We start from the raw sequence: 24,319 nt of genomic DNA, 5'->3' as shown, positions 1-24,319 counted from the left end.
GAACTTTCTTAAGGAAAGTTTTGGGAATGATATCAAGACAGCAGGAAGAAGAGCTTAATTAATTTATTATTTCTTCTAAACCTTTATAGTTCAGAATTTGAAATTGAGCCATTTTTTCTGCATTTATGTTTGAGCATAACATTGCTACTGGATTTAGTGTGGATGTGTAGATTAAACCTCTAATTTTTTACATCTTGTCTACAAAGAAGTAGGCTATGTTAGAGTGGAGTTCAGTGGGACAGTCACAGGAGAGTTTGTGAGCCCCTCAAATACGACAAAAGTTTCTTGTAGATCTGTTTGCGTATATCTCTGTGGAGACTTGTTGTTACATTGGTTTAAAGGTTTGGGTGCATTTGTCACATCAGCCTCAAGAGCTGCATTATGGGATTCATAAAGTTGATCTCCCCCTATTGACATTCAACTTTTTCACAGCTCCCTAGAATGTTCTGTCAGAGAGGAAGTAAACCATGTCAGTGCGGTGCTACGGATACCAACAAAGTGTTTTGATGGTCCACCTTGTCAAAGACTGCTGTAAGGTCCAATAGAGCCAGAATAACAGGGCACTTACTGTTGGACATAGTAATATTATGTGTTTTTAATAAGGTAGTCTCAGTTTTGTGTCTCAATCTGAAACCTGATTGAAATTTTCCATATATGCTGTTTGACTCCAAGACATTAAAACTTTTTTTTTTCAAACATTTTGGAAAGAAAAAGTAAATGAGAAATAGGACTAAAATTAGATAAAATTGAAGAGTCAAACTGGGGCTTTTTAAAAATAGCATATTTAAAAGCACTTGGGGCAATTCTTATACTGTCAGAGAAAGACTGTTTGCTGGAAATGTCCACTCTAAGAAGCTCTCTATTGGGTTCAAGTCAGGTGGAGGCCATGTCAAATGTATTTCGTCTTTGAAGTCTTTTAACTCCATTCAGATAAGTTCTTGGATACATGTGATGGATTGTCTGCATAAAAATCTGTCTTTTTGACTGAACCACAGTTTGAAGAAAACCAAAAAAACTGACAGAAAGTTTGAGAGTTGATTTTGAGCCCATCTTCAATGCGAAAAGGTCCAACCAGCTCATCTTTAACAATAACAGCCAGAGGTTGCGTTAACGGAATATTTTCCGCATTTGACCGGTTATTTTTTTAAACGACGGGAACATTTGAAGGCTGTCGGTCATTTGACAGGTTATAATTAACACCCCTGACTGGTGCACATGGGCAGACATGGACTTCAGGCAAAGATTTCATTGCAGAGGCAACTAAAACTAATCAATTTAAAAAATCCTTTCCGAATATCTTCTCATGGAGTCTGAACTAAATACATCTTTCTGACCAGGAGCTGACAACATGTTGAAGAGTTATGGACCGGACAGTTTGGAGAGCGTCTGGTTCAGAAGCACATTTCAAACCTTTGGTTGAAATGGCACGTTTAATTCCAGTCTCCATTACATACAGAACAGAGAAAACTAAAGAGAATGCAAAGTTGAGCTAATCCATTTATAGTCTAAACAGAGGAGCCGGCAGTTTATCTTGAGGAAATAAATAAATAAAGGTGCAGAAGTTAATTAGACCGTAACATGCAGTGCGAATAATTAAACTTAACTCATCCTGCAGTTTTAACAAATGGAGCTGGAAGACATTACCCTCCCAATCCCAGAAGAAGAGCGGCGTTCTTGAGAAGTAACATCTGTTTGTTTCGGAGAAGAGAAACCACACAAATGAATTCTCATAAAAAGCGCAGAGGGTAAAAAAAGTTCAATTGATCGGTTTCAATCAGACAGATCCAACTGACCGATGAACTAGCGCAGATTTCTCTGCAGATGCAGACAGGAGGAATTTGTGAGGCTGTGCATTCAGCAGGTGAGGTGCTTGTAATTTAAGTGAAATCGTTTAATTTATTTTATTAGAAGTTATTGGGGCCTCAGTCAGTGGTTTTTGTCACTACAGACAAAAAGTTAGATGCATTTATCTGATCTATGTGTGATGGGATCTGGATTCACGGTTCAACTAGGTCGGGGGTCGGCAACCCGCGGCTCTTTAGCGCTGCCTTAGTGGCTCTCTGGAGCTTTTTCAAAATGTTTATAAATGGAAAAAGATGGGGGTGGGAAATATATTTTTTGTTTTAATATGGTTTCTGTAGGAGGACAAACATGACAAAGTAATTCTTAACATTTTCCAATGCTGTAAAAATGTGTAGAATAAATATTAAATTTCAACATTTCTGTCAACAAAGATTTGCGTCATAGCCTGTGACATTTCTTCCAGCTGGGCGGGGGTGAGGCAAGGTGGCTGTTGTAAGCAAACCGACGGGTGTGTGGTGGGCCATGGAGAGCAAAGGGGAAAAGAGAAAAATATCTGAGGAGAGCTTCTACAATTCTTGGACCGAATCATTTGACGGTCCAAGAATTGGAATGTTTGGTAACATTCAGGTAATCATTTGAAGGATTACCTGAATGTTTGCTCTACAGAGCAAACATTCGAGAAGTTGTCAAACAACAAAAAGAGTACCGTACTTTCCAGACTATAGAGCGCACCGTACCATAAGGGGCACCTACAAATAAATCCCCCCCCCCCAAAAAAAAACTGGAAATGTATATACCGGGCTATAAGCTGCATGGTTCAAAGCGTGGGGATGAAGTAGCGGCTTATAGTCCAAAAATTACGGTAATGTGGAAAGAGGTTTCCAGGGAAGGTTTGTTACATTAGCTGCCGCGTCAAGATTAAAGTTGCATCTTGCATGCTCTATGTTGAGAAGCTGTTCAGTGATATCCGTAAACAGAAGCACTGTTGCCTTGCAGCCTTGCCAGGGCCCAGAAGGTCCTGGGTTCGATTCCCGGCCCGGGGTCTTTCTGCATGGAGTTTACATGTTCTCCTTGTGCATGTGTGGGTTCTCTCCGGGTACTACGGCTTCCTCCCACAGTCCAAAAACATTACAGTTAGGTCAATTGGTCTCTCTAAATTCTCCCTAGGTGTGAGTGTGTGTGTGTATGGTTGTTTGTCCTGTCTGTCTCTGTGTTGCCCTGCGACAGACTGGCGACCTGTCCAGGGTGACCCTGCCTCTCACCTAGAACGTTACCTGGAGATAGACACCAGGACCTCTCCTGACCTCTTTAGGGACAAGGGTGTTAGAAAATGGATGGATGGATGGATGGATGGTTGTTTTTATAATTGATTAGTGATTTTTGTCAGTATATATTTAGAATGACACTTAGCGATATTATTGTGTTTTGTTGCTCAGATCTGAGGATGGTTGAATGTCAAAAAAAAAAAATTGCTGCTATATTTTACCATTGCACTGACTTGCTTGGCATTTGCACAGAAATCAAACTTAAACCAATTTAATTTTATATACTTTACTTTTTCAAAAGGCTGCTGTTTTATTTTATAACTGCAGGTTGCGTTTTATTGCTTTCCATTTGTTGCCCAGATAAGGGGCACTTTAAGCATGTTCAGTTTAGTTGTTTGTTCGATCACAACTTAATGGTGACTATTTATAAAGAGCGATCGTTATGCAAACTGCTTTTGGGAGCAGATTTTACGGGTTCCAAAAGGAAAAAAAAATTACCCTTTCCCTGTCAACGAACATAATATATTAATATTGTAACGGAAGGTAAACTTATAGCACCATTGTACAACAGAGTCACGTGGTGCATCATTCCTTCCAGGACGCACTGCAGGGAAAATAAACATTTAATCATGAATGCTAATACACTTAGTCATTTTGATAATAGGCTAATATAAACACTTAAAGCTTGTTTTGCCTTCATTATAAGCCTTATATAAGGCTTTTAATTTTCTGTGGCTCCAGACAGATTTGTTGGGGCTTTTTTGGTCCAATATGGCTTTTTCAACATTTTGGGTTGCCGTCGCCTGAACTAGGTGAATAAAAATGCGGTTGGGGGAGTGCTGTGGTGGCGTAGGGGATAGCGCAACCCATGTTTGGAGGCCTTGAGTCCTCAACGTGGCCGTCGTGGGTTTGATTCCTGGACCCGGTGATGTTTGCTGCATGTCTTACCCCCTCTCTTTCCCCCTTTCCTGTCAGCCTACTTTCATACAAGGGACACTAGAGCCCACAAAAGACCCCTTGGAGGGGAGGAGAAAAAAAATGCGGCTGAATAGCCTATGTAAATATGATTATAATTTAACTGGTAAAAATAGAACATGACGGATTTTTTTTAATGCTGTCGGTCAAAATGATGGAGAACAAAAAAAACAACAACATTTCATTCTTCAGACATTTGCAAAATCTGAAAATCTGTCTTCAGATATTTCTTGGCCCAATCTAGATGCTAGCTGGGTTATCAAATGTGACAAAACTGAAAGATAATGGATTCCTGGTAGTTTCACACTTGATTCTTTTCAAAAAGTTAATATGGGTTTGTTTTTTGTTTTTTTTTGCACTTCTTTAAGTCATTCAAACAAGTTTAGAGGCAGTTAGAGGGGAAAGCACCTTGATGTTTGTGGTGTGATTCTGGTCTTTCCAGCACAGCCATCTGCCCAGGGAAGGTCCCGGCCGTACCAGGGAGTTCGTGTCCGGGATCCAGTTAAGGAGCTGCTGAGGAGAAAGAGGAGCCTGGAGCATCACAGCACTAAGACCACGCATTTCACAGCTGTGAGGACATCATCACACATGAAACTGACAGTCACAAACTGCAATGGTGTTCCAAGTCAGTCCTCAACAGCTGGTGTTCTGAATATTTCAGACATTTTCCTGGTTCAGAACACATGAATCAGATTGATGACATAAAGTTTTTCACACATAGCAAATGTGTGCAAAACTCATATTCCTTTAACATCTAAAACACAATTTCTCATTTGTGCTGTTTCCATGAAATAAGAAATGCAATTAAAATCACACATGAATAAGTTTGTTTGTGGGATAAGTAATTAAAAAACATGCAGTGCCATCATCGTCCTACCACTTCCTGTGGACTGCTTTGTCTTTTCCACCAGTGGCAACATCCAGGTGTTAGAGTGGAGTTCTGATGTCAGTGTACACTACTGACATCACACATTCTGCATTCCCCTACCTTCATTTTGGTGACATTTGTTGAGTAATACATATCATTCATTATAAAGTTTTCCTAGAAGGTTTTACTCCTACAGCAAAAGAAACAGTATCCCATGACTTCAGCTCTCACTTAAATTTGAAGTATGACATTTATTGCAGCAACAAAAAACATAGAACCATGACTCAATTTGGTGCTGTTACACAACTCAAACAGCTCTAATCCTGGGAGATTTTCTGCATGGATTCAGTAGAACACTTAAAATAACATGTCATTTCTTATTTAAATTCACATCCATACACCAACATATCCATTGTTTAGGAGATGTATTTTTCTTAATGTTGCTTTTTGATCACACACTTGTGACAGCACTCTTTTCTCGGGAACCTCTTGATGGATTGCACCAATTATTTTCATGATCTCTGCACTAGGAAGGCCAACAAAGATATCAAAGTCTCCTGTTAGTTTGCAAAAACAGACTCTAAGCAGAAAAGAGCAATTTTGTGTAGGAGGTATGTAGCTGTCTTTTGATAAATTATGTGTGGCACTTGTAACTTGAAAGAAGGGCTGATGTGATTGTGAGTAGTCAGAGGGGGATTTTGTCCTTATATGTTCCAGGTGTTTTTCCATGACAGTTACAGCCATTCTCTGCATGGCTCCAGGGCTGGGCATGCAGCCCTATGCAAAATAACTCATACAATTGCCAAAGAGCCCTCCTACTTAGCTTTTTTTTAACACTTATCAGACTTACAAACACACAGCGACACACACACAGAAAGAGTTGTCAGGCAGATACCGCTTCACAGTGTGAACCAACTGATTAGGTGTGGTACAATTCTAACTCTGAATTTTACATCCACTCATCATTCATCAAGTCATTAAAAAGTCTAATATTTAAATGTTGTTCCCAATGTTTTTTCTCATTGGACTGATTATGTCATGTTGCATTGAGGTTAAAGTGGTTCCATATGCAGAGAGACTGAGGCATGAAGTTAATATTGAAGATTTTAATGAATAAAAAATGATGAAAACATGATTTAACAAGAATAGCTAAAGGAGGAATGAGAGAGAGGCGATTCAGTACTGGGATTGGGAATGCTGGAACAATAGACCGGGCTAATTGTCTGACAGGTTGGTTTCAAAATGAGGATCTATGGCATGTGTTAGAAATTGCACTGCCCCTCACTTCATCAATTTCCATCTCCCATGGAAAATTAGTTGTCTTGTAATAGGAAAGTTGTGAGTTCAATTCCAGCTTCACATGTTGACGTGGCCATTTCAGGCCTTGCCTATATATTAGTGTGCTGCAGTATAAAGGCATGACATTAAAGCATGGCTGGATGAATGAGACTCTAGAGTGTAGAAGCACTTTGAGTGATTATGTGTTAGAATATAAATACTATTACAATGAATGAATGTTTTTATTGTGCAAATACAACAGAATTGAAAATGCAGAACTCAAGGTGTATAGAGACATAAGACAGATGAAGAAAAACAGCAACAATTTACTAAAACATCTAACACAGGAATCCAGTCAATATGCGGTATATTGTTAAAGAGCTCACTGAGATTTTAGTGTGTGTATGACTCTGGAGTTTAAACTGTTAAAATGACCACTTTTTGTCTATGAAAATACATTTAGACAAAGATGTAAAGCTCTATGTTGCTTGTATTAAAAGCTTACAACTAATAAAGTAGGTTCAAAGTGTGCTTTAGGGATATTGGGACAATCTGCCAGAGGTGTTGCAGGTATTCTGTTTTATTGGCAGCATCTCAGCTAACTTTCCCAGTCCTCATAAAATTTCATTCTAATTCTAAGAGACATTGTGTTCTCCACTGAGGTCAAGAAGAGGGGTCAAGTCTTCACTATCAGCAGAAAGAGTGCTTTAGGTATTGTGTGTCCAGTCAGAGAGGCAAGTAAAGCTACTACTGCTCTGTATCAAAGGTATTGATTTAAGATAATGTAACCTTCCAAATTAGAAAACTCACCAGATGCCTCTCAACAATTTTGTTAGCAACATATTTCCATCATAAACTTGCAAAGATGAGCAACCTCTACTCTCCCGCTAGACATTCATAAATCACAAGAGGTGATAGAGATATGACACACAGCTGTGAACAGTGATGTCAGTATGACGTCGGACCACTTTTTTCAGTAACGAGTAATCTAACGCGTTGCTATTTCAAATCCAGCAGTCAGACTACAGTTACTTATCGAAATCACTTTGCGTTACTGTCTTCTTTTGTTATTTAATCATATTTCCTCTACGTGTCTTGTCGAGTGACCGACGTCTCTATGCTACATAAATGTAAACAATGGAGGGAGATGCGCATTTTGTTGGTGGAAAAACAGGAACCATTTTGAATTTCTGTCGCCAAGTTCGATTTTTATAAGCTGCTTCGGGCTTTTTTTTTTTTTTTTTTAAGTCGCTTGCAAATTTAATGAGTGGCGGGTTGCGCCTTTTTGGGCTCGTTTTTGAACGTGAAGTTACTGATTTGGGCTTGGAAATAAGCAGAGACTCATAAGAAATCCCAGAATTTATCTGACATCTAGTTAGTTTTAGTCTATCATTTCCCGGATGATCCGTCCCGCTGTGTTTTTGTTAATGTCAAGTTAATATATTACCAGTCAATCACGTCAAGCTATCCAGAAAATTGGAAACATCGAGACTAATATGAACAGCGCAAAAAACGTGAAAACAGCCACGAATGAAAAGGTCCGTAAAGTTGTGCAACTAAACGCCATTATAATTATTAATATTAAGATTAGTGTCACAAATCTGTGCAGCAGCCATCTGAATTGTGGAGCCGCAGGAGGAGCGCTGCGTTCTGACACCAACCGCAGGGCCGTAACGCACAACCTGGAGGCTGAGGGTGGGGGGAATTCTTCTTAGAGTTTTCCAGACAATAGTGGACCACACAAAAACATGCACAAATTACTAACGTTTTTTCTTTTTGTACTGTAACCATTAAAAAAATCTCCTCTTCAGTTCAAACTTATAAGTGGAGACATGTTGTTGATGTTTCCATTATAAAATAGCTTACAATTAAGTATTGGCAAAGATCTATGTAATTTTCACAGGTGGTCGAGCGTTGTTGTTAGCAGCTGCTGAAAGTAACTAAAAAAGTTACTTTTTCAAGGAGTAATCAGTAATTCGATTAAAGTTACTTTTTCAAAGTAACTATGCCATCACTGGCTGTGAACTAGTCAATTGGTGCTGAAGTCAGAACTACATACAAAAGTCTCCCCATATCATACTTTTCACAATAATAATGGTGGTCAAAGTCATTAGTTGTGTTTTCATTGACTATGAAAACACAACTAATGACCTAATCTTTGACATTTCTAAAATTTATTTGCCTAATGGAAACATGCCAATTTCTCTCGTTTTCATTAAAGGTTTCAGTGAATTGTTGTTTTTTTTTTCCATTTTTTTGTCCAAAGGCTTTTTGCGGTGCTAGTGGCTCGTATTTTTTGAGACAGTAGGCAGAGAGGAAAGAGGGCGGAAGACATGCGGCAAAGGTCGCAGGAACCGGGAGTCGAACACTCGACGTCCGTGTCGAGGACTAAGGCCTCCAAACGTGGAGCGTGCTAACCCCCTGCGCCACCACAGCACGCCCCAGTAAATTGGTTTTTGGCTGTATTAAATTTGTTTATTTTGCAAAACGGAAATAGAAATACTTTTTTTTGCATCACACAAGTCACGTGATCAACACATGATGTTGCTACTGGCACAAACCACGGAGAAGATGACAAGAAATAGCTGGAGGATGCTGATGCACATGTTTATTTAATAACCTACTGCATGACAAGCTTATTCATGTGTGACTTTAATTGCATTTCTTAATCAATGGAAACACTGCAATTGCAAAAGTGTGTTTTTTCAATATTAGCGAAATATTGACCAAGTTTTATACACCTTTGTAAGGTAGTAACCTAATTATTGGGCAAATTCTAATTATGTATCTTACCTTTTGCTCTCCTCTCAGAAATTATTTCTGAACTATATTTAAAAAATCCTATAGATGACTGGTTGACACAAACCATACATCATACACAATACCTCCTCCAAGAGGAGCTGGATGGTGTTACAAGGAAGAAAATCTGAGCACTTCACTTCCAGATCTGTTACATTCACAAGCCAAACATGGATAAACAGTAGACAATCGATTGGAGCAAAACAGCCCATACTTTTTTAAAAGAACAAGTTTAGTTTAACTGAATTAAGCATAATATTAACAGCAACATCATGTAAAAATTTCAGTAGAGCAATTTGGTAGGCTAAAAAAGTCAAAGCAAAAGGTCAATGCCTAATGGTTTCAAGGAAATGTATGAATCAGACCTTTATATTAATCAATATCTTGTTTTAATAAATCTAAAATAGTCTTAATCTAGAGGTGTGTAGTATACTTGCTGGGATAGATTTGATGTCCCAAACTGTTGAATGCTTAAATACTGCAAAATAACCTCCAGCCACATACTGGACATACTGGAAGCAGAGCAGATTCAGTTATCAGGCGCCATACATGAAAATACAGTAGAGGTTTCAATCTCTACGGGAAATTCTGCATGTATACTCTTTTAGGTCCACATAAAAGAGTGGACCTAAAAGCAAAGGTGTCCTTTGCTTTTAGGTGCACCTATTGAAAGGACCCCTTTTCACTATTGAAAGGTGTCCTTTGCTATGTGTGACCTCGATGCTCCCTCTAGCCTAGAGGTTGCTAATAATACTGTTGAAGCAGTATTAACTCGCTTAAACAGATTCATTGTATTGCGTCAAAACCAAATTATGTAGAATGTCATGAGCTGGCATCCCTCTAAAGTCACTTCCTCTCACTAAGGCAATGTCAGGCTATTGTGGAGATGGGGGTCCATAACTTACCACCTAGCATCAGTTGGGTTGGGACTATACCATGTATCTTGGATGCCTGTAGTTTTGTAACTGAAGGGTGCTATGTTAAAATATCCTGGCTGTCTTCAAAGCTTTTTCAGCTTTTTGTTTTAGTCCATTAGGTAGAGGATACATTTTTCACTGTATAACATGGCTAAGCATATCAGGCACTTTAGATTCATATTTTAGTCTTCCATTTGTCATAAACTGCATTATCAGTTGTAATTCTAGGTCTTTCTTTGTGTGTTTCCTAACCTGACCCAGGTGAGTACTTGACATCAGATATGTTGATTCTGTGGTTTCTCCAAACGTAGAGTCTACTGAAAGCAAAGTTTCAGAGGCATGTCTTTAAAGTGTGTCTGCTACATCGGTGGGTCATCCTATTGGCACCTGGTCATACGGGCAGCAAAGAGGGTTACCTAAACACAATATAACAAGGTCTGGTATGACAGAGGTCCTATTCAGCCCTGGCATTGACATCACTATTGAGTGATCAGGTTTAAGTGTCCTTCACTGAATCTATCATTCAGTGATATCTAAATGTGTCCTGAGTGACCATATGGACCTGGATCTTACTAACTGTTAGAGAAGACAGCTAGAAGTCTTTCTTATGGAGGTCTTCTTCTGATATATTTGTATACATATTATCATCATAAAACAGCCGGGTGTTTTATGACTCTCTCTGAGGCATGCAGAGAGGGTGAGGGAGATGAAGGAGCGAGTGAGAGGGAGATTACATGATCAAATCAAAATCAAATCAAATCAGATTTTATTTGTATAGCACATTTCAGCAGCAAGGCATTTCAAAGTGCTTTACATCATATCAAACACAGAAACACAATGCAACATAGAATCAACAATCAAAACACGACATTAAGTCAGGTTCCATCAATAAATTTGTAATTGATTACGTTTCAAATACAATCCTAAACAGGAGAGTTTTTAGTCGAGTTTGCATCCATAAAAGGTTTACCTGTTACACTCCTACTGTGTTACATGGAACAAAATACCTGTTGCTATTTTTATTCCCACTCACAATCACACAGTTTAAAACGATGTAGACAGCATTTTAATGGGCTTCTGGCACAAGGCTCCGTACTCCTCTTTCACGGAATTTCGCTCTGGGATTCTGCCGTCCCTCACGGATTTTTGTGCAATTCTATGGTACCTGTTAGTGTCTGCTCATTCATTAATTAGCCAAATAATAATTAACTTTGATGGGAATTTGGAAAAAGGCGGTATTGCAGAAAAAATACTTGATTGGACTATAGGTGTGAATCCCTGATTGTGTCATGAAGCGGTGTGGTGTTGGTGGTGAGGCAGATGCAGCGGACCCAGGTATGATGAATATGATGATTTTAATTATAAATAAATCCAACAACGAGCAGCAGGCACAAGGAAACACAGACGAAACAGAAGCTAACATTGACGAGGACCCGACGAGGAACAAGGAACACAGGTGGAGTTAAATACATGGGAGGGTAATGACAGAACGAGACACACCTGGGAACAATCAAGGGGAGGACAGGACAACGAAGAGACGCAAGGACACAAAAAACTCTAAATGAACACAGAAAACACAGATCCTGACAGTACCCCCCCCTCAAGGGCGGCTACCAGACGCCCACAAAACAAAAACCCAACAAGGGTGGGCGGAGGGGCGCTGGACGGGGGGCCAGAGTCCAGAAAAAACAAAAAACAACCCACCATTGCGGGCGGAAACACAGGGAGGGCCAAGAGTCCAAAAACAACAAAAAACTACCCACAGGGTGGGCGGAGGCAAAGGAGGCGGGAACCACGGAGGTGGTCTGGCGGTCGTCCGCGGCGGCGGGAACCACGGAGGCGGTCCGGCGGCCGTCCGCGGCGCTGGAGGCGGGAACCACGGAGGCGGGAACCACGGAGGCGGTCCGGCGGCCGTCCGCGGCGCTGGAGGCGGGAACCTCGGAGGCGGGACCCCAGGAGGCGGTCCAGCGGCCGTCCGCGGCGCTGGAGGCGGGAACCACGGAGGCGGTCCAGCGGCCGTCCGCGGCGCAGGAGGTGGCAATGGGGAGTCCCGGGGGCCGCCCTCAGACGGCGATGACGAGCCCCCCGAGGCAGGGTCTCTGGTGGAGCACAGGGGGTCTCAGTGGGAACGCCGGGAGTCTGAGTCGGAACACTGGGAGTCTTATGAGGAACGCAGGGGGTCTTGGTCGTCGGGGTCTCGGAAGGAACGTAGAGGGTCTCGGGAGTCGGTGTCTCGGAGGGAACGTAGAGGGTCTCGGGAGTCGGGGTCTCGGAAGGAACGCAGAGGGTCAGGGTCTCAGGAGGAACGCTGGGGGTCTCGGTCTCAGGAGGAACACTGGGGGTCTCGGTCTCAGGAGGAACACTGGGGGTCTCGGTCTCAGGAGGAACGCAGAAGGTCAGGGTCGGAACGCAGGGAGTCTCTGGAGGAACGCAGGGAGTCAGAGTCGGAACACAGGGAGTCAGAGTCGGAACGCAGGGAGTCAGAGTCGGAACGGAGGGAGTCAGAGTCGGAACGGAGGGAGTCTCTGGAGGAACGCAGGGAGTCTCTGGAGGAACGCAGGGAGTCTGAGTCGGAACGCAGGGAGTCTCGGAAGGAACGCTGGGGGTCTGGGTCTCGGAAGGAACACTGGGAGTCTCGGAAGGAACACTGGGAGTCTCGGAAGGTGCGCCGGCTGGAACGCCGGCTGATTCGGCCTCGGGTGCGCCGGCTGGAACGCCGGCTGATTCGGCCTCGGGTGCGCCGGCTGGAACGCCGGCTGATTCGGCCTCGGGTGCGCCGGCTGGAGGTGAGCCGGAGCGGAGCCTCGGGGCCGGTTGCGGGGGCGAGCCGGAGCGGAGCCTCGGGGCCGGTTGCGGGGGCGAGCCGGAGCGGAGCCTGGGAACCGGCTGCGGGGGCGAGCCGCAGCGAAGCCTGGGAACCGGCTGCGGGGGCGAGCCGCAGCGAAGCCTGGGAACCGGCTGCGGGGGCGAGCCGCAGCGAAGCCTTGGCAACGGCTGCGGGGGCGAGCCGCAGCGAAGCCTTGGCAACGGCTGCGGGGGCGAGCCGCAGCGAAGCCTTGGAAACGGCTGCGGGGGCGAGCCGCAGCGAAGCCTTGGAAACGGCTGCGGGGGCGAGCCGCAGCGAAGCCTTGGAAACGGCTGCGGGGGCGAGCCGCAGCGAAGCCTGGGAACCGGCTGCAGGGGCGAGCCGGAGCGGAGCCTGGGAACCGGCAGCGGAGGTGACAACTCCGGAAGGCGACGAGGGGCCGGGTCCACCGGCGGCTCACGTCGCTGTCTCCGGGCTGACCGTGGAGGTGGCGGCTCCGGAAAGCGACGAGGGGCCGGGTCTGCCGGCGGCTCACGTCGCTGTCTCCGGGCAGACAGCGGAGGTGCTGGCTCCGGAAAGCGACGAGGGGCCGGGTCTGCCGGCGGCTCACGTCGCTGTCTCCGGGCAGACAGCGGAGGTGCTGGCTCCGGAAAGCGACGAGGGGCCGGGTCTGCCGGCGGCTCACGTCGCTGTCTCTGGGCAGACAGCGGAGGTGGCGGCTCCGGAAAGCGACGAGGGGCCGGCTCCACCGGCGGCTCAGGTCGCTGGCTTCCCGGACGGAGGTATCGACGGGGGCCGTATCCGGGGGGTGCCAACACCAGTCTTGTCCCCCGGAAAAGCTCCCGCTGCAAGTCGGCGAGGGCTTCCACTAGCTCCCTCTCCTCCCTGCCGGATCTCCGCCTCCTTCCGCTCTGCTCCTTTGGTCGGAACCTCGCTCCAGCTGGGTCCATTATAGCAGCCTCACCGATCGGTATGGTCGGGTCCTACTGTCATGAAGCGGTGTGGTGTTGGTGGTGAGGCAGATGCAGCGGACCCAGGTATGATGAATATGATGATTTTAATTATAAATAAATCCAACAACGAGCAGCAGGCACAAGGAAACACAGACGAAACAGAAGCTAACATTGACGAGGACCCGACGAGGAACAAGGAACACAGGTGGAGTTAAATACATGGGAGGGTAATGACAGAACGAGACACACCTGGGAACAATCAAGGGGAGGACAGGACAACGAAGAGACGCAAGGACACAAAAAACTCTAAATGAACACAGAAAACACAGATCCTGACAGATTGTTATGTACCAGGAATTCTGTGGAGCCCAAAATTTGTCTATTGTTAAGGATAGGGGGTTGTTCTTTCATGTTAAAGAGGGCAGCTTTAATGCTGATAAGATCTGGGTTGGGGAAGTAACACTTAGATAGTCTCAAGCGTCAAGAACCTCTCCTGACACTGTAGAGGTCTATATAAGAACCGCTTGACCTATCCCATGATAAGACTATGAAACTAACCTAAAGCAAAAAAGAGGATGGGAGCACATTATAATTTTTTCCATTACAGGGAGTAAATACTGTTGTTGTTAAAACAAGAAACCCAGTTAACCCGTTTAATCCCAAATTTTTTCCTGCAAAATAAGTGCATGAATTTCAATCCTTGTACTTCCCTAACACATGATATTTATGAATTACTACATTTTATGTTGGTTATGTTAGTGAAAATGTTGTCATGAAGTAGTTTAATGATGTCCAAATGTCCACAAAAACCTGGCAGCACGACTGAGCGGAAGCCTCAGTAGCGGCAGGATAAAGGAAGGGACAGAATGACAGACTGGCACAACAAACGACAACTGACTGTAGGTAGACAAGGACCCGACGAAGAACAAAGGACACAGGTGAGGTTAAATACACAGGGAGTAATCAAGGAAACGAGACACACCAGGGAGAAATCAAAGGGTAAGACTAGGAACACGGAAACTCAGACACAGAAACTCGAAATAAATACACAGAAAAACACGGAACATGACAAATGCAGGTTTTATACTTGGCAACAATTATTGTCGGTGGGAAACTGCACAGTCTAAATATGGCCTATTTACACAAAGAAAAAAATAAGAAAAATCATGACATGCATAACCTATTATAACAAAGAATGGTTACAAGAGTGTTCAGAAATATTTTAGATACATAAAGACTCCCACCTCTGCACCTCCAAAAGGCGTGGAGGTGGGGGTGATCAACTGTAGGAATTAGTGATGCAGAAGACATCATTTTGAGGTTTCTTCAGGTGTTGAAGATCTAAAATATCTGATAGTTTTAAGCTGTATGGGAACAGCAAGGCATATGGAATAAACAGGCAACCCATTGACACATAGCATAGTGCTGTCTATGTATTATGCTAGTGTCAACAATTGTTGCCATGCTTATATTCACTCTTATAATTAAAAGATGAATGAAGGGATACAATTTTCTTCATATTGTTGGGTCTCAGATGACGTAGCATCGACGTCACCCAATGCAGATGGAGGGCAGAAAGTAAATGCAGCCCATTTATTTCTGTTAGTCAAGCATCAAAATGCCTAAAGTCTGTGTCCTGTACAGTTGTTCCAATCGTTCTAATAGAGAGAAAGATAAATGTTATTTTTGTTTTTCGTAGGTAGTCGGTCACAAGGGAGTTAATTTTAAAAAAGTTCCCGAAAAAAGTGGATCAACAATCTACAGCTAAAACCAGGAGGTGTGAAAACTAACAATGCCAGAGTTTGCAGCGCCGACTTCTAACAGATAACGATCACATTGTTTAAATTGTATTTTCAGATATTTTATTGGACAGTTACTAAGAAGGACAAGCAGTCATATGTAAGGTAGGGTATATTATTTTTACTCCCTAGCTTGGTTATCCTCAGAGTGCTAATGTTGTTAGCATCTAACTCAGTGCTGAGTCACAGACATAAAATATAATGTTTATTCAGTGGGACTGTCATGCTAAAAAAAAAGCTAAATAAATTAACTATAACCTACCTAGGCATACAGTCAAAGTGAGCTGTGACTATTCCCCCACATGGTTTGTGGACACAAACTATATTCGTGGCCAGACATGAACATTGGGTTTCTAGATTGCAGCAAATAGTTGACCTGCATTGGACCTGAATCCAGCGTCCTACAATGACTCAACATTAACGTACAACTCCAGCATAAACTTGGGTTTACAGAAGCTAAATAAATTATTTACCAGAAGATCCAAGCTCATAGAAATATATGGGTTAGTTTGCTGTTAGCGATAGCATCGCTATCATAGATTAATTACTTAAAATAGCACAACTCACTACTCACACAAGTTGACAGCCATTTAATGCTTCTTTTTATCCTAAATTTGACCCAACCTGAAACTAAATGATTTTATTCTCCAGGCTTTTGAAAACTTTCTTCTGGCTCGTTGTATAATATGAGGTCTGCAGCTACAGATAGTTAGTTATGTGGTTCACCTCGATGCCGGGTACTGTACATCCTCTAGAGCAGGAGTGTCAAACTCCAGTCCTCAAGGGCCACTGTCCTGCAGTTTTTAGATGTGCCACAGGTAAAAAACACTGGAATGAAATGGCTTAATTACCTCCTCTTTGTGTAGATCAGTTCTCCAGAGCCTTGCTAATGACCTAATTATTCTACTCAGCTGTCGTGCAGCAGAGGCACATCTAAAAGTTGCAGGGCAGTGGCCCTCCAGGACTGGAGTTTGACACCTGTGCTCTAGAGTCTAGACTATAGGAGACGTCTTTTTTACAGAGATAATATGGATCATATCCTAAATATACGCATATTTTTTCAACATGCCTTGTCTGTTCCAGCCTATTTAGGGCATTAGCTACTCGTTGTGATCAATTTTGCTTTGTTTTGAACCAGAGAAATCCACTTCCGAACCGCCATCTGAATTTCACGAGTCTGAAACCCTGCAATATCAGTAGAAGACACTTGAAAGAACATATGTTCAAAATATTTTATTTATATAAGTTCATTTAAATATTTTTAAATAAATATTTTAAAATATTTAAACATTTTAAATATCCTCTTGTACAGGTTGTGACTGACATTTACCTCCAGCTTTACAGGCTGGAGGTAAAGAGGTCTGTTCATGTGACCCTTCATACTAGAGACATGAAATTGATATTGCTTAGAGTAGACACAATATTATTTTATTTTAAAACTTCAATTAGCTGCCAAAAGTGAAAACAATTTTCTTAGAGCGTCCAGAAGTTAGAAAAAATGTCTGGCAACAATTGTTGCCGGTGGGATTAAATGGTCGACTTTTACAGGAGAGCTACAACTGTGAAAATAAAATACACAGTCAGTTACTGATTATTTCTTTATAGTCAAAATCTGTCATCCTCGCCTGTTGTATCCCTGGCTTTGTTCTCTTGACAGCAGAATGTCCACTCATTAGTTGTGGTGGATCTAGGAATTGTCATGACCAGAGCTGGAGATCAACTCTGGCTTCTCCACATGTTCTCAACAGCACCACAGCCTCTAAGTGCTTTGGCAGTGCTTGATGTCATCTTGCTGCCTGAGGTTTGCCAAGTTGGGTCGGACAGCCCAAGTTGGCAAACCTTCTCAAGCACCGAGTTGATCACTTGCAAACAGCAGATATTCCCAGAAATATATTTTTGCGATGTTCCCAAGAGGTGGTAAGCCAGTACATAGCTCAAGCTCACAGTTTTCCAGGTACACCAGCTGAGACTATCCTGTGTTTACAATATCCAAATCTTTGGAAAATTCTGCCTCATAAATAGATTTTTAATCTTTCCTGAGACCAAACCAATTTCTCCTTCCCTGTTAGCCAATGTGGGCATAAAATACAAACAAATTCACATGTATTAATGTGAACAGCACAAATCATTGAAGATGTGGAACTGATGTGCTCTGCTTTTAGATACATTGCCTGTAAAGGCCATTCCTTTCATTTTAGTCTTCTGCTGTGTCATTACTGTAACATTCCCGGTCATTACCGGGAACGTTACGGTTGCCTTTTTATCAAATCTGCTCAATTTCTCTCATTGAGCTCAATTCCTCAGGATAAAATCTTGTCCAATCAGCGAACAGAAAGAGTTATGAACAATGACGTCAAATTTCTGTTGTTTTTGAATTGCAGTCTGCCTTGGTTGTAGTTTCTGCTGTTGAGTAGTGAAAGCCACATGAAATTCAGACTAATCACACAATATAGTTTAAGAGAGTAAAGTTCATCAGGGGGCTATGAAAAGAAGGGCCAGATGACAAGAGGCTAGAAACAAAACTATATGATTTTCATCATACAATAATGAGAATTGATTTCGGCACTTTGACCTGACCATGCGCAGCCCTTCACTGCACCCCACCTCTGCTGCAGTTGTGTATTTCAAGAAACCCTGCTTATGCAACTCAGCAATCTTGGTTCATTCAAAGACAGACAGCTTTTCAGGCATTTCCGAGAGGGAACCATAATATGAGATTAGAAGTCAAGATTTAGAAATTTTATAGGTTAGTGAGTTTAATCTTTTAATCAGCTGATAAGTAGCCCATTTGAGTTTGAACACACTTTTCAGACACTTGCATACTCTATTTGTTCTGTTCTTATTTGTCTTTTTAACATTTTGAAGCCTTGCAATAAATAGGATTATGGCAATATTTTCTAAGTAGTTTCTCTGTTCTTAAGATTTTCTTCAGGACTGAATGGTGAAGCCAAGACTAATAGTTTATAATAAAGGTCAGTTTTGGAACAGGATAGAATTGTGTTATACTTGTTAGCCTGTTTTGAATTTAGCTGGGGTTTTATGTATAAATCAGAAAACTCAGATATAGTTAATAGTGGATAAATGAATGAAAACAACAGATGTGGTAAATCTCTCTGTTACTGTTTCTGCATGCTTTCACTTAACCATGTGTTGCACAGAAACTCCTGCAGTGTAATTAATATCTCGTCCCAGCTGCAGCTCCCACCTGCATTTTATGTTTATATATCAACATGACATGGATGGTTGCTGCTGTGACAATTACAGATAAAAAATTTCTTTTGTGATATTGTCTGCTTTTTTTCAGGATGTGGTGGATTACAGCAATCAGTCATCGTTTATACAAGGTACGTGCTTCACCTGCGTGAGACTCCATTACACATTAACCAAAACAAAGAACACTGTACATAAAAAAAAAGAAAGTGTTTAATCTCAGACTGATCTTTGACGTCTAGGTGGTTTTTGTTCAGATGTTGCCAGTGTTTCCCCTGCTGAGCAGTCTCCTGGGGCAGCAGACCGAGGGCTACAGGGTGCCGGGTGGAAACCTGCTCCCCCCATCACCACCGCTGGGCTGCAGCCTGCTGTGATGCCGTGGTCTTCATCTGACTACAACCAGCAGGACTCCACAGCTCAGACTCTGGCCTACCCAGCTGCCTCTACCCTCACTGCTGATGTATACATGCAGACTCTGTGTCCCAGCTACACCATGCTGACCTATACACACACACCACTGCTAACTAACTTTGGCGTGAGTAAGAAATTACAGTGCAAACTTCAAACTAGCTTCAGTATATTTACCCAAGGTGCTGAACTCTTGAATATGTATTAAAAAAATGAAGGCGGTGAAAACAACTGGATTGGTAGCCTGACAGACTTAGTGCTAGTTTGCATAAAACACATAAAACTAGAAGATCCAACCTTCTTTTTAACATTAAAGTCACATTTACCTGGAAAATCTGTGATCTCAAACACTCTTAGGTAGTCTAGAAAAAATGCCAGTTTGGTTGTTTTTAGAATCCAGCCGCATATCTATGCAAGGATCAGTGAACGATAGCTTGATGCAACTGTGCTACAATTCATGAAATTACTTCTGAAAACAAAAAGTCAGTTAATGCTTTGCTAATATGGGACTGATTTCATATACATCCACAAGGCACTCTATTTTACAGGTGGACTTGTCATGTGACAACCAAAGCAATGGCGGTGCATTATTGATGCTGAGCTGCAACCAAAGACATGGCATGCTTTAGGCAGTCAGACAAAATGCTAGGCATACATACTTACCTCTATATTTAACCTTGCTATGCAATCTGAAGGCCACACCCACACAATGCAAGAATGACTGATAATATTGAGAAAACCTTTTAAATGCATAATTATAGTATGAATGGTACAAATATGGGAAGCCAAAGGTGTCAAAGCTTTTGCAATCAACAAAACCTGGTGAAAGCAGGAGCTACTGAATATGGTCAAGTTTTAAGTGATGAATTCTTTATTTTTTCTGAAAAATTATTGGAATTTTGTTGTTTCGTTTTTAAAATTGTGTTGTTTGCAACATAAAGAGACAGCCAATTATAGTTCACTTGGTTGTGTTCCATTCAAGCAGTGAAATTTCAACGCTTGGGCTCAATTACTATAGGTGTGACTATAGGTGTTACTAAAACAGGTGTCTAAGAAAAATCAAATGACATTCAACTTGAAATCAGTAGGCCTATCAGAGTGAAAAAACATCTTGTTCTGTGCCATTTTCTGATGTTAGTTCCTAAATCTTGCACAAAATGGCCAGATAAGTTGTATAGTAACACTATTTGCAAAGACAGTGCTCTGTAACATTAAAACATGAATAGAACTGCAACAATATCAATCAGAGCTCTTCTTCTCTAAAGTGTTTCTGTCGGTTTCTGGTGGTTCCATGATAACATCAGAGTATCTTCTATAAAATTTCACCCACATGACATTAAACCAGTTCTTTCAGTGGAAAAACAAAAGTTCCAGATCCGTTTAATGCCATACAAATATGGGACAGAAACATGGGTGACATTTTTAAGTGGACCGGTCTATTGATTTATAGATTTTTATTTATAGATTTATAGATTTTTACTGGACAGAAATTACAAAGAACAAAGCTGGTTCTTAATCCAATCCTAATGAGTCAAATTGAAAGTGTCATAGAGTCACTTAAACATGCCATTAACACTGACATAAAAAATAATATTGAAGAAATAAATATATAAAATAAAATCTAATTAAAAACATAAATAAGTGATAATTTTCTTATAAGGAACTTACCTTTTACCTTTTATCTGAAAACAGTATCAGCATTTAGTTTTCTTTGATTAGTATTATCCTCTCTTGGTTCATTGTTGTCCTGGTCCTGTTGTTAATTTGCTTCCCATTTTTATTGACGCTCACCATCTTCACTCACCTGCTGCACCACCTAATCATCTTGTGTTTCACCTGATCTGCCACTTTGAGCTGTTTTCACTGTTCAGCGTGAATCAGCGTCGGATTCTATGCCCTGATTCACATCTAGTTTATTGTCTATGTTCCGGTTCTCCTGTTTCTGGGTTTTGCGCAACTGTGCACGTCTTTTTTTACCTGCTAAGGTGCGTTGCTGTCAGGGAGCGTATGGATGGGGAAAGACAGACTAACTTAAACCTGTTACAAAAACGAAAAAAATTCCATAAAATGATAAGTGAGATTTAAAAGTGCTGTTAGTGCCGTTGCATACCGGACCACTTACAGCACCAATGGTAACTAAAATGAACATTCTCTATTGTGGAATCACGCATGGAAAGATTTCTTAATTTAAATGGGTTCATTTTTCTGAGAGATACACAGTGAGGATATTGTGATTTTAGTAATTACATGTATAAGAGCTGTATTCCGTTACCCTTCCATGGAAGCATGCAGCCTCCAGACGAATATTAAAACACTTTTCCCGTTTTAATTTAAGTCATATCTAAGTTAGATTAGAACCCTCAATTCTAAAATGTGAATTGAGTTAGGGTTAGGGTCAGGGCTGGGCATGTACTGGTAATGGTTGGGGTTAGGGTAAGGGTCTGGGTCGAGCTATAGAAATGACTAAAAAATAAGAAAATAATCTTCTTCTAAAAGACTGTGTTTGCTAATTGGATTTAAGGACTGGGAGATTTTACACAGGTGGACTGCAGAAAGCAGTAACTAATTTGTTCAGAAGAAAAGACAGTGATGCTGAAGATAAAAAGGAAAATAAAATTGATTATTAATGTTTAACCATGCTGGCAGAAGTGGAAAGAGTACAACCTTCCAAAAATGTTGGAAGGTTTAAATGAGCTTCAGCTGAAAGTTGGTGCTGGTTTTCAAATATGAATAGGAGCTGGTTGCTCCTATTCACAGATCAGCAGGTCAACCCAAAGCCACTCTTCCATTTGGTAAACTTTTCTTACCAAATGGTAATCTCTGTGTTTGTCATCTATTACTTCAAAAATTTTAAGATTTTGCTCTTAATCTGTATCAGCAGCAGATTGTAGATTCCTAACTTTGTTTCAATACATTTAAAATACAACTTGGAATGTGTTTCTTCTTTCAGACCATACCAGTGGCTCCAGGTCAAAGCTCCCTCACCCCGATGGAGCTCCCAGACTCTGGGCTGGCCTACCCCTTGTGGGCACAGCCTCTTACCACCATATCTGCTATGCCCAACCCAGGAGTTCAGTTTGCCTCAGGTTCTGCAGCTCTGCATGGACCCCCTTTGGTTCATATGCCTTTACCCATGTCTTTGACCGCCATGATTCCTCAACCAGAGATTCAGGCGGTGGACCCTCACCCTCAGATTCTGGACACCCAACAGCACTCAGGGCATGAGCTGGACCAAGAACCACAAGATCACTCTCTGGCAGAAAATCCTGAAGAAGAACCAGTGTCCCCTAATCTGCTGGATAAACTTCTGGAAGATCAGAAGGGGCATGATGACGAAGAAGACAAGAATTCATATTCCAGCTCCATGTTCTTACCTAATGTTTGAAGTCACAACTATTCAGTCCATTGAAACAGAATTTTTTTTAACTCAGTGGTCATGAGATTGCAGAAGATTTTGGCATACTCATTTACTTTAACTCAATTCTTGCCTTCGTTCATAGACAATCCACCTTCCAATCAGACAGAGCTGGAAATGTTTAGCAAATAAGTATGGGCGAAAATCTCAGCCACTAGATGCACAAAACAGATAGATTAATTTCACAAAGATTAATTTGCAGTAAAATTTGATTCTATTTAGAACTGGCAGTGGGGAATGAACAGAAATGCATGACAAATGTTTTTGTCCCATAGTTTACAGAAATCTGTCCCCCCCAAAAAATCCCAAATTCATTTGTATTTGTGTGAAAATGTGAAAAAACATCAACAATTAAGGCACAGCATTTCCCTATGCAAACTTGGATGTAACTTCACACAACTGGTTCTTTCCGAGTACATCTTTCCTGCCTTTCACCTGTGTTGTAGGCCTAGAGCACTCCTCATGTTCTGTCTGAAAAATAAAGAAGCCTCACTCAACTAAAGTCAACAGTTGTCTTCAGTTGAAAAATAAGAAACATTGCTCTGTTTGTAAATCCTTGGTTCTAGTGGTGTAACATGATGGTGGCAAAATATTGTCATCAGGAATTTATCCTCTCTTCACATGTTAGTTATTTCCATTGATGACTGTGCAGCAGTGGGATGGGGTGGAGGTTGTGAAAAGGCGGTGATCTTAGGTTTTGCCATAACACTGTCCTAAATATGTAGGATGCAGATATTTCTATTGGAACGTGTTATGTTTCAATCAAAGGCACAAATAAGGTATATTTAAGGTTTGTCTACAACCACAACTACAGGGATAAGAACTGATAACATATTCAATTGTTAATATTTAGACATATACATAGTTTGTCATTCAATTTTACATGTAAAAAATGTACAAATTTAAAGAAATTTTGTTGTAGGCTCCAATAAAAAAAGTATGAATGGAAATATAGATAATAAAATGGGAGTTTAGTGTCCTTATGGCATGAGGCATGAAGCTGTTGTGGAATCTGGTTGTTTTGCTTTTGAAGCTGCTGAACCTTTTCCCAGTGGGCAGCAGGGAGAATAAGCATTTACATGAATTTACATATTTTGTTAGCTTATTGCAATAATGTATAATACCAATTAATGTCATGTTGACATCTCTTAATTCAATTAAATGTTGCCAACCTTATCAAGCATTGGCTTTTCATTCCATAAGCAGCTAAAATTATTTATAAGTATGGCAGATTTAGATTTAAAATAACAGACCAAAAACTCAGTTTCTGTTAGGAAATGAGAGAGAATCTACCGAAAAAATTCAAATTATGTAAATGGAGCAGGAATTTTAACAATTAAATGTTTTTTTTATATATTTTATTTGAAAAGTTGAAAATTGTCGATACTTTTTTAAGTTATCAATGAATAAATCTTTCCTTGCATTACACAATGCATCGTCAGTATTGCTGGGTACCTTTTGCTTGTGTCCTGTGGTATTTTGACTATTCTTGATAACCTTCATGTTTGAGGTTAGACAGCCTCTTTTAACTTTCTCAAAAGATTTTCTACTAGATTCAAGTCAGGGCTTTAACTGGACCACTCCAAAATGTTATTACCTTCAGGCAGAAGAAAAAAAAAAGACATATTTGTGATGTGAGCACGTATTTGCAGATTCACCTATTTGCCGATTTTCTATGTAGACCGCAACTGCAAATTACTTGTGGAAACCTGTTCCTTTTTACAGATTTAAAGAAATTAAATGCAATTTGGGAAACTGCAGTACCTGCCGGCAATGCTACTTGACAAGCTATTGGCTGGTGTTTGCAAAGCAGCCAATTCATG

General features: G+C 41.4%; 1 protein-coding gene across 2 annotated transcripts in view; it reads left to right on the top strand.

Annotated features, from left to right (window-relative positions):
* The window catches only part of pou2af1 (POU class 2 homeobox associating factor 1), a 35,360-nt gene extending 11,900 nt beyond the window's left edge, over positions 1-23,460 (top strand). Inside the window, exons 2-5 of one of the 2 annotated variants that reach the window (XM_032590246.1) lie at positions 4,486-4,613; positions 18,768-18,807; positions 18,931-19,208; positions 22,032-23,460. In XM_032590246.1, the coding sequence (XP_032446137.1) occupies positions 4,486-4,613; positions 18,768-18,807; positions 18,931-19,208; positions 22,032-22,466 (881 nt within the window). In that variant the 3' untranslated portion in view covers positions 22,467-23,460. Of the gene's footprint in view, positions 1-4,485; positions 4,614-18,767; positions 18,808-18,915; positions 19,209-22,031 lie in introns of both variants that reach the window. The other variant, XM_032590245.1, reaches the window with a different exon arrangement.
* The last annotated feature ends 859 nt before the right edge of the window (positions 23,461-24,319 follow it).

Source organism: Xiphophorus hellerii, chromosome 18, assembly GCF_003331165.1.
Source record: "Xiphophorus hellerii strain 12219 chromosome 18, Xiphophorus_hellerii-4.1, whole genome shotgun sequence".
In the NCBI taxonomy this organism is placed as follows: domain Eukaryota; kingdom Metazoa; phylum Chordata; class Actinopteri; order Cyprinodontiformes; family Poeciliidae; genus Xiphophorus; species Xiphophorus hellerii.
This window is presented reverse-complemented; position numbering and strand designations above follow the sequence as displayed.